Raw genomic sequence first — 11,108 nt, 5'->3', positions numbered from 1 at the left:
CCCTGGACAACCCAGAACCACTGGCAGCTAGTACAGCACAAGTTTGTGAGATTGTTTGGAACTTGCATGCACTTGTGATGCATGCATGAGTGTGTGTGCACGTATTTCGTGATGCATGAGTTTGCCCACGAGCAATGTTGGTGTACAAGTGCAAACACACACACACACACACACACACACACACACACACACACGCAAGAACATGTATAATCTGCGGACCCTGGAAAGCTGTGGGTGTAAAGGTAAATGATGTGAACTCCAAAAGGCTGACCCGTCAGCCATGTGGTCTGGAGCCCTGGTCCTGAACAGCTAGGAAGGTTGCTTGTGGAGTATGCAGGAGACCCCATCCTACGGAGAAACAGCGACAGCACCACGGGGCAGCTTTCCTGAGGAAGGGGATCCTAGACACAGCCACAGGTTCCTTCAAAATCATCAGTCCTACAAGCCCTGTGTCCAGCCAGGCCTCCAAGCAGGTCTCAGTCACTTCTGAAGTCTCAACACCTTTCCGGAGTGCCCGGAACGTCTAATAACATGTTCCCTTGGGGTCCTATCTTCTGTCCAGGTGGAGAGTGACCCTGCACCTGAGAAAACAAATGTCCTGTGTACATGTGTGTGAGGGGGTGGGGGGCTCCCCCTAATCCCTGCTCCCTCAGGTCATCCACATCCACACATCCTCCTCCCTCTTATCTCTGGGAAGGTCCCCAGCTGATCTCAGACTCTCTCTCTGGATACCCTCTCCCTCCAGGAGTCGTGCTGTCTTGATTGCCTGCTAGAGAGGGTGGCTCACAAAGCTGGGGACCTTAGATACGTCCCTTCCCTTCTCTGGCCTCAGTTTCCCCAACTGTCAGTGCGGGCGGGGTCTGGGTGATTCTGAGAGGCCCTTTGTGCTGACCGAAGTCCTGCAAGTCTGCCGGCTGCAGGGCTCTGCCCCTCCAGGGCTGCGGTGGGTGGCGTGGGAGTCTTCTTGGAAAAGCTCAGAAGGAGAAAGTTCCTCCCCCTGCTTCTAGCAGACTTGCCTCCTTAACAGGCCCCCAGGGAAAGCAGCTGGGCTCCCAGGACCCCAGAAACGGCAGGAGAAAGTTGTCACTCGGCATCATTAAAAGTTCAAGTGGCTTCCGCTGGGGAGGTGGCAGTCCCAGGGTTCATTAGACCTGCTGTCCCCTGAGTCCAATTTGGTTGAAGGAATGTTTGGCATTTTCTTCCAGAGGAGGTTTTCACTAAGGGTTGGAGGCCTCCCTGCGAGAGCTCATCCCCCATGGAGGTCAGAGAGGAAAGGTCCCTCGGGGTCACCTCTCGCCTTAGCACTTTTCCGGAGGAGGAGGCAGGCTGGGTCAGGGAAAGCGCTTGCCCAAGGCCACATGGAGTCAGCCTTGCCAGCTGCTGGCACATTCCTCAGGTGGCAGGGAGATGAGCACACTCCCAGGAAGGAGCAGAGAGGAAAGGGCAGGGAACGCAGCAGGGAAGGCCCTGGGGACCAGTAATCTCGGGGTGCAGGCACAGAACTGCAGTTTTGGGGAGGCCCTGTGTGAGGAGGAGCTTTGAGAACATCCTGCCAAGCTCACCGCAAATAGGGCTGCCCAGGGAGATAGTGGGCACCCAGCTCTGAGGTGTGAGAGTCAAATAGACAAGTGCTTATCTAGGATGGATGGAGGGGATGCAGGGCAAAGAGGGGAGAGGAGTCTGCCACTGCGCAGGTCCTGCCTGCTCTGTCAGTTCTCCACCAGCAGGAATAGCATGTCCAGGCTGCTGGGCAGGGGGCTGAGATGGGGAACAGGCATCCTGCCGTTTAAGGCAAGTCAAGACTGTTGAACTGGAAACCAGGAAGCTGGGACTCGGGCCTGGCCTCTCTGAGCTCAGCAGCCTCTTTCCTGCCTCCTGCAGTCAAGGGCTAACACCCAGATCCTCTTGGCTCCCAGACCCATAGGACGGACGACTTAGAGGCAGTTGTTAGCCTCCCTGAAGATGAGAATCCGCCCGCTGTGCCTCACAGAGCTCCTGAAGTGTGGGACCATTTGACATCACCTGACCCAGAGGACTCTGGCCTGCAGGACAGGGGGCCACAGACTCACATGACAAGGTCTCACAACTCATCTAGTTCAGACGCCACTGCAATTGGTAGGGGGAAAGGGCACACAATAAGAGTAGGACCATAGTTGTGTAATGATTACTCAGCTTACTAGCTACAGATAAGATGTTTTCTTACAGACCCTGAAAACTGGAGGATGTGCTGCAAGAAGGAAAACAGAGCTGTAATCTTCCTTATCCTACATAATAAAAGCCTAACATGCTAAGTGTTCGGCTGCCTGGTCAGCTGTTCAACCAATCAAAGCATAATAGGCTAATGATATGCTAAGGCCGCTCAACTGCTCGCTATGACGTGCACTGACCACCAGGGGACAGACTCTGCGACCCGTAGGTTCGCTTGCTGCTGGGCTCCGGCCGATCAGGACTGAGCAAGATGGGCTGGACACGCCCTGGAGCCCTCTTGCAGTCCCTCCCTGGCTGGCCAACCTCCCGTGTCCCTCCCTGGCCCCGATTGTGCACTAGTGGGGTCTCTCAGCCTGGCCTGGGCCCTCTCGCAATCCGGGACCCCTCAGGGGATGTCAGAGAGCTGGTTTCGGCCTAATCCCACAAGCCAGGCTGAGGGACCCCACTGGTGCACGAATTCATGCACTGGGCCTCTACTCTATATACTAGTATATAAAAGCCTAAGCAACCAAACAACCGAACAACCGAATGACCGGTCACTATGACATGCACTGACCACCAGGGGGCAGATGCTCAATGTAGGAGCTGCCCCCTGGTGGTCAGTGTGCTCCCACAGTGTGAGTGCCGCTCAGCTGACCAACGGCTGGTGAGTCCCACTGCATTGGCGCCAGCCTCTCCCAATTGGGACTGACTGCGCCCACGGCAAGCTTAGCAGGGCCGGGATGAGCGGGAGGGGCAGGCAGGAGCGGCAGGCGGTGTTGGACTGCCACAGGCCTGTGGGGATCGGGCTGAAACCTGCAGTCCAACATCCCCCGAGGGGTCCCGGATTGCGAGAGGGCGCAGGCCAGGCTGAGGGTCCCCACCGGTGCACGAATCCATGTACCAGGCCTCTAGTCCCTATCTAATCAACCAGCTAGTAGGAGGTATTAGAGCAGATTTTTCATGGATGACCTGCTGCTGTCCCGTACTGCTAGCATTATTGAAATAAACACTCATATATGATTCAACCCTGTCTCTGCCTTATTGGCTCAAATAGTGACAGGCAAGCTGGACCCACTTGTTGTCCGGCTTTATTTTCCGGCGACTCTGGTGGGATCACAGGCAGGGAACTCCTCTGGGGTGAGTACTGGGGATCCATCTTGCTGCCTTGACTGGAGATTCTTGGGGCTGAAATCTGGACTTTTTTTATTTGCAGCACTGCCAGGAATTTTCCTATGGAGTCCCTCTCTCAGCCCTGTCACTTAAGTTGGATGAAGTGTTTTTGTCTGATACACAGTTGCTGCCTCTCGTCTGGGCTTCTTTGTAAGGCTCTGGAAGCATTTACTGTGTATGGCACGGGAGGCATTTACCGCCTTTCACGTGGGTCAGCCTGGTCAGCTCTGGGTAGCAGGAGACCTCCAGGGGTCCTTGCCTAGGCTCCGAGCCTTAGCCTGATCCATCTGGGACGAGAGACATTGCTCTGTTTCCATGTTTGTTTGTTTTTTAAATGCGAGGTATTCTGAGGTTTCTATGGCGGGACAGACAAGCAGCATGGTGTACAGCTCTTGTCTGTGGGCTGTGTGTGCCTGTAAACATTGTCCATGGGTCTCTGTTGATTATTGTTCGGTTTAATTTGTTTTGAAGATGGGGGCATGTCCCATTGGTTGGGGCCCCAGCTGCATGGGGCAGGCTGAACCCCTGGCAGGGATCGCAGGAACTTCCTAGCAGCTGCTGAGAGTTCTTAATCTCGGGACCCTGCCTTCTCTCCCTCTCAAGGCATAAGCCGCCTGGAACACTTAGCTAGTGAGAGTTGTTGTCTGTCTGTCTATAATGTATGGTTGCTGATGTTCTTTGCTTGCTTTTTTGTTTTTTGGGGACTTAGTTTGCTCTTCACCGTTTTATGAACACAGGGAGTCCTCTGTCTCTGCTGTTTGGGCTTTGTGCCACTCAGCCCAAATGTCATTTGCTGTGCTGGGTTAGTGTGAGATAAGATTCTAAGGCTAATGTCCCAGTACCCCCTTTTGAAAGTACTCATTTATTTATTTTAGGGGTTGTTTTTATTTCTGTTTTGAAATAGGATAAGATCTCTTCTTATATGCAAGATTTCATGTTGTTACATCATAAGGATTCTATTCAGAAAGAAAAATATGAGAAATAAAACTTCTCCCCCCTGTTCTTTCTCCAGCCCCCTAAAAGTGGTCAAGATCATGTTATTCCTGCTACAAAATCTGCCAAGAAAATGCCTTGGGTAATAATAATTGGCTTTAAAAACCTCATAAAATTGTTAAGACATAATAAATAAATATAACTATAATGAAGGGGTTTGGATAAAGCTTTTCAGTAATAATTTTATATCTATCTATCTATCTATCTATCTACACACACACCTAAACATAGTTTTCTAAAGTCCTTGGTAACTTGAAACTTTGGAATTTGCTGGGTTTAATGGTAAAAATTATTAAATATCTAGGTATTCTGAAATAACAGGATAGTGAAATATTAATTAATCTGAGTTTGCCTACTTTTGGCTTCTTACTACAGAGAATCTATTCTAGAGGATGGGTTTGAATCTGTTAATGAATATGTCTTGTATTTGATTTAAAATATTAGAGGTTTGGTGCACAAAATTCGTGCACTGGAGGGGGGTGTCCCTCAGTCCGGCCTGTGCCCTCTCTCAATCTGGAACCCCATGGGGAATTGGGCCTAAACTGCAGTCGGACATCCCCCAAGGGATATAGCAGTGTGCCAAGTGGCAGGCAGCCAGGGAGGAGCCAGAACTGGGGCCAGGCACTGTGCTGCTCATGCTCATCCCAGCCTGCTGCGCCTGCTGTGCCTGCTGTGCCTGCTGCCACCACTCAGTAGTGCTGCCACCGAATTGGGAGAGGCTCTTACTGCCACAGCTGCTCTTGCCAGCCGTGAGCCCAGCTTCTGGCTGAGCGGTGCTCCCACTGTGGGAGTGCATTGACCACCAGGGGGAAGCTCCTGTGTTGAGCGTCTGCCCCCTGGTGTTCAGTGCGCATCACAGCGACTGGTCGACTGATTGTTCCTGTCATTCTGGTCATTCTGACTTAATGGTTGCTTAGGCTTTTATGTAGATAGATAGATAGATAGATAGATAGATAGATAGATAGATAGATAGATAGAGCTAGAGATATAGACATATAGATATATATATAGAGAGATCTCTTTAAAATGTGGATGTATTGCTAATCAGAGGAATGTTAATTACTTACTTGTCACCAAAGGGTCAAGGTTTCTAAGAATTAAGAATTCTAATTAAATTGGAAAGAAATGATATGATTTTGGTAATATAGAATTGAAACTAGATGGTTCTAAAGTTGATTATTTCTGAATGAGCTAAGAAAAAGAACACTGAAAGGGACTAGGAAAATTGCAGAGAACCTGTGCAAGTTGAAAAGAAATTTTATGGAGGGAAGAAGAAAAAAGAAACATATAGGTAAATTGAATAATACATTTAATTAGATAAATGAATCTAAAGTAAACTAATACGAAACTCTTTTGGTCCCTTTCCAGTCTGTTAAAAGGGAAAAAGTTTTTTTCTGTATTTGCTTAGAAAGCAAAAGTTCTATATATTATTGAAATGATTATATACTATGTTATATTAATCAGGTACTTGCTTACTTTTTAAAAAGCCATCTTCTTAATCATGGGAATTGAAGTTTTGCTAGCCTATGTTTGTGTTTAATACCCTTCTGTTTCACTTTGAATGAATAAATAATTTAATACTGTTTTATAATAATAATAATATAATTTTTTGATCAAATATGTTTGACAACCTTCCCAGGGTTTGAATTTTAAAAAACTTTTTCTTGACCTAGAATTGGCGTTAGGTCATTTCAGTAGGTCGTGGAATGCCTCACAGATTTGTTTTCTCTTCTTATGAAGGAAAATTTTATGCCTAAGGTACATGGGAAGCTTTGTCAAATAAAGAAATAACAACTATATTCTATTTATATGTGCATATTGTTAAAATGAATGTTCTGGAGATTACATAAAAATCTCCAGGAGTCTATAAATTCTGATATACTTTCATTTGTAACTCTAATTGTTACTCTGGAATATTGTGTTTTGCAGAAAGGATAGAGTTCCATGTCAATTACATTACAATAAAATCCATAAATGTGTCATTTTATTTTATTAATTTAATTTAACTTTATTTTATTTTTTAAAGTAAACAAAGAATGTTATATTTTTGTAGTCAAATATAATTACAAAGTTGACTCAAGAACATATAAAAGACATTTATAGACTGATACCCATAGAAGGTACAAAAAAATAGTCCATCATCTACCCTAAGAAAAGTCTATTTTAAGATGGTATGTAAGGCAAATTGTACTGGGCTTTCAGCAAACAGATTATTCTCAGGCTGTACAATCAGAGCATAGTAAAAAGAGTTTCTAAGCCCCTTTTACAAGGCTAGCTTTATCCTTTACAACAAGTCTGCCTGCACACACACACACACACACACACACACACACAATCTGTGTCATTTTACATTTCTTCTTGTCATTTAGAGACAGTCACTGTTTTGTTATAATGCATTTGCAAAAATGTTACATCTTTTGAGAGATCCATGGAAAGGACTCTGACATTTTAAATTACATAACTCTGAGAATAGATTTTTCAGATCATCCCCTTCTAACTGGATGAAAATGAATAGAACTCTATAGAGTATCTGGATTTATAGAAGTACTGGCAAGAATAATCAGTACAAACAAAAATTTAATATGGGACTGAATGAACTGAAAATAATTATAGTTTTTATAATTTTTGTTGTTGAAAGTATTGCTGATTTTTAATATTTTTGTTTTTCAGACATAAGGAAACTTGTTTCTTAAAGCAATTTGGTAAATTATACTTTCATAACCAATATTGAGGCATTTACATTTTTCTTCCTACCTGATCCATCTGGAATTTGGAAACTCTTAATGAGTGAGTATTATTGTTCTCATAGCAACATATTTATTTAGATAAATCCAATAAGAATATAATTCCTTCATAACAGGTTATAAAGCCAGTTTCCAAGTGTGGTTTTATTAACCAAGACTTTGACTGGAATGTCATGTAGAGAGAGAAATTCCAGGACTCTGGATGTCACCAGAAAGTTTTGAGGAATGAAGATTGACTTTGAAGGGATAAGCCCTTGGAGAAATAGCCTGGTACGTTCCTTGGTCACATGGTTCATGGCAGTCTTTCTAAGTAAGTGCTTTCCAAGGAGGAACCTCAAGACACCTTTGGGACCTCAAGGACTTGAGGACACGACCAAAACATACAGTTATTCCAGGCAACCGTGGCTTTGGCTTCTCTCCCCTGAGGGGCCTACAGCTCATTAGAGCTCAATCTAAGATTCCTTATAAATGAATGAAATTCCAGCAAAGCAAATTCGAGAAACCCTGTGTGATCAATTGCTACTATTGTTGTGTTTATGCAAATAGTCAGGCCAAACGAAAAACTAGACTTGATGTAATCTCTGAAAAAAAGGGTAATCTTAGGGAGAAAAAAATGTGCTTCATTTGAAACCATGATGTCCAATTATGGGTATTAGGTTCCAGTACAATTAACTGTCTTCAAAATTTTATTTTTAAGGCTGTGTCTGTTTATGCCTCAGCCCTGATGACATCACCAGAAATGTTCTAACTACAGACAATCTACCAGATTGTCACTGTATGATTTCATTTCAGGGGAAGCCTTATATCTGAAAATCTTGCTGATTTATGATTTACTGTATGCACTAACCTTTGTGTTTTGTTTGCTTCTGTTTTCATAGAATGTATGCCTAAATTTACCTGATTCCTTGCTCACACAGTATAGGTCTCACTGTAGAAGCCATTTGCATCACTGTGTCCTAAAAGTAAGACTCAAAATGGTTTAGACTTATTGAGTCAATGAAACATAGACGTTTACTATTGGCTGCAGTTAAAACTACTTTCCCCTTTTTGGCTCCCTCTTTCTTTTGTCAGACAGGGAGGACTTCAGGACTCTGACCCCCATCAGCAAGAAGCAGTTATAGAAGAGACCAACGCCCCTTTTTCCTGAAAGGGTTCAGAGCCAAAAATCTATAAGGGGAAATTATAATATTCCAGGAATAATACAATTCAGCAGCAAGACACTTTCCATATAAAACTAATCTCATAGATATAAGATGATAATATTGATGGCGGGGGCGGGGGAGTCGTAGAGGGAAGGGCACACAATAAGAATAGGGCCACAGTTGTTTAATGATGATTGACCTTACTAACTATAGATAAGTTTTCTTACAGACCCTGGAAAACTGGAGGATGTACAGTGGTTCTCAACCTTGGCTGCACATTAGAATCACCTGGGAATCTTTTTAAAATCCTGATTTCTGGGCCTCTGGGTGATTCTAATGTGCAGCCAAGGTTGAGAACCACTGTGCTAGAAGAAAAACAGCTGTAAAAAGGTAAGAGACACCTGGATGAGTTCATTGCTCAGAAAAGAAAATGCATTTTGAGAACAGACAGAGGACAGGACTCGCTTTGATTTGGTTGCTGTGCTTAGACCCTGACCCCTCCGGGAGTTTGCCGCAGGAACGCTGACCATTCTCAGGTTCCAGGAACTGGCCAAGCTGGGTTTTAACACCATTGAGACTTCAAGATCCTGGAAAGAGACACAGGACCACAGACCCTGCAGCCACCCCTCTGTTCCCCTTGCATGCAGCCTTCTTCCTGGTCCCTGCTTAAGCCAGCTGGTCGGAGGTGCTCGAGCAGACTTTTGTGGATGACCTGCTGCCCTCCCATATTGGCGGCATTATTGGAATGAACACTCATGTAGGATTCAACCCTGTCTCTGCTTAATTGGCTCAAGTAGTGGCAGGAAACCCTGACGCCTTTGTTGTCTGGTTTCACAATAATATTGATGGCACACGTGTTAGGAACTGGTTTAAGTGCTTTATATATCTTAACTCCTCAATCCTCAGAAAATCCCAAGAGGAAAGATACTCTTATTAGCCATTTTACAGATGAAGAAACGAGGCACAGAGAGGAGGTGACTTGTGCAGTCACAGAGCTAGTGAGTTGTGTGGTTCCAGAACCCATGTTCCTAGTCACTGTACTTGATTGTCTCTAAAAGAGGGAGGAGCTGAGGCCCAGGGCGGGGAAAGGGCAGGCCTGGGCGCTTGGCCAGGCAGCAGGGATGGGGGCCTAGCCTTCTTATCTGCAGGCTCAGGGCTCTTCCCTCCACAGCCCTCGCCGCTGTCCTCACCCAGCCTCCCCTCAGAGTTAACAGTTGCCTGGCCTCGCCCTCGGCCTGTAGCTCCAGCCCAAAGAGGCTGTGTCCACATTCCCTGGCTGCTATCCAGCCTGCAGAAGCTGAGACAACAAAGTCCAGTGACTGTGAGGGCTGAGCAGAGGCCGCCGGCGGGGAGGAAGCAGCAGGAGCCACTAAGCAGAGGGGACTCTCCAGCTCCCAGATGCTCGGGCTCCTGGGGAGCACGACTCTCGTGGGCTTGATGGCAGGCGCTGCTCTGGCCGTGCTGCTGCTGCTGCTGGTGCTGGCCACCTGCCTGCACGGTGGACAGCAGGACCATGATGTGGAGATGAACCGTCCAGCTGTCAGGAGAAACCGAGTTCGGCAGACCCGGCCTTGGTTCTTCCCAGCCCGGGGCCGCCTGGGGCACTTTCACCATCCCCACCATCCCCACCATCCCCACCATCCGGGCCATGGGCCTCACATGCACCATGCGGGACTGCACCACCAGCATCTGCACCACCACCGCCCCCACCAGACCCACCTCCACACCCACCGAGGCCGCCGCTGACGCCCGTGGATGGCAGCCACTGCCTGCCCTGCCGCCTCCAGGATGAGTGGACCCCATGTTCCGGTGCAGAGGGCACCTCTCTGTGTGAACACGGGACGGCGCCACGGTCCTGCTTGGGTTTCATTTGCATACGGTGCCCCAGTGAGCTGTGGAGCAGAGGACAGGATGGAGGAACACCTGGGGCGGCCCTGCTCATGCTGCAGGGAGAGGAGGGTGAGAGCAGGGGTGATCTGTGGGGGATGGACGCCACCTTGCGACTGTAACTTCCAGTGGGCACCTGCAGTGCCCCGGTGCACGCTGATGCGTGGAAGATGTGCTGTGCTCTCTCTGAAGTGCTCCCCTCTGACGTTCTCCCCTCTGGCTTACGGGTGGGGGTAGCTGGGAGGGGCCCTGGCAATGCCCTTTCATTTGGACAAGGCAGTATGAGGCTGCACAGTTAATTCACGGGTGTCTGAATACAAAAATAAAAATAAAAACCACCAAGAAGCTTTGTGAAGAGGCTCTTGATTACAACTCAAGTGGGAGGGGGGAGGGAGCAGCCAGGCCTGAGTCTGCATTGCCCTGGGACCTCCCTCTCTGATGGGAAGTGAGTGCCTGGGGTGGTGGCTTCTGGCTGGGGTTAGAGGGCTGGTTGTGCAGTGGGGGAAACTGGGTGGGCTCTGCAGTGCCCGGTGGACACTAGGTGAGGAAGGCATGGGGCCCAAGTTCTAAGGGAGGATTTAAGGCTTGGGTGCAGCCCTGTCCAAAGGGGGCTTTTACCCTTGCTGGTTTGCTTAGTGGGTAGAGCTTCGGACTGTCTGAAGGGTGGAGGTTTGATTCCGGTCATGGGCACGTACCTCAGTTGCTGCAAGCTTGATCCCTGGCCTTGGTCAGGGATTGTGCAGGAGGCAACCAATCAATGTGTCTCTCTCACATCAATGTTTCTCTCTCTCTGTCTCTCCCCTCCTTCCACTCTCTCTAAAAATCAAGGAAAAATATTCTCGGGTGAGGATTGACAAGAACCCCCCTCCCCCCCCCAAAAAACAACCAGAGGGGGCTCTCTGTGTGCCAGTGGGGCTCTGTGGTATAGTCCGGGGCCTCAGAAAACGGAGGGTTGAGCCACCCAGGCTGGGCCAGGGTTCTA

The 11,108-nt window shown here is 47.6% G+C and overlaps 1 protein-coding gene across 1 annotated transcript; it reads left to right on the top strand.

The window, feature by feature from the left end:
• The first annotated feature begins 9,395 nt into the window (after positions 1-9,395).
• Positions 9,396-10,477, top strand: HRCT1 (histidine rich carboxyl terminus 1). Its single transcript, XM_036330397.1, has one exon. It carries the CDS (start codon positions 9,638-9,640, stop codon positions 9,983-9,985), a length of 348 nt encoding a protein of 115 aa, XP_036186290.1. The 5' UTR covers positions 9,396-9,637; the 3' UTR covers positions 9,986-10,477.
• Positions 10,478-11,108: the final 631 nt, after the last annotated feature.

This window comes from Myotis myotis, unplaced genomic scaffold (assembly GCF_014108235.1).
Source record: "Myotis myotis isolate mMyoMyo1 unplaced genomic scaffold, mMyoMyo1.p scaffold_m19_p_12, whole genome shotgun sequence".
Classification (NCBI taxonomy): domain Eukaryota; kingdom Metazoa; phylum Chordata; class Mammalia; order Chiroptera; family Vespertilionidae; genus Myotis; species Myotis myotis.
The sequence above is the reverse complement of the archived record's forward strand: the minus strand, read 5'-3'. Positions and strand labels throughout refer to the sequence as shown.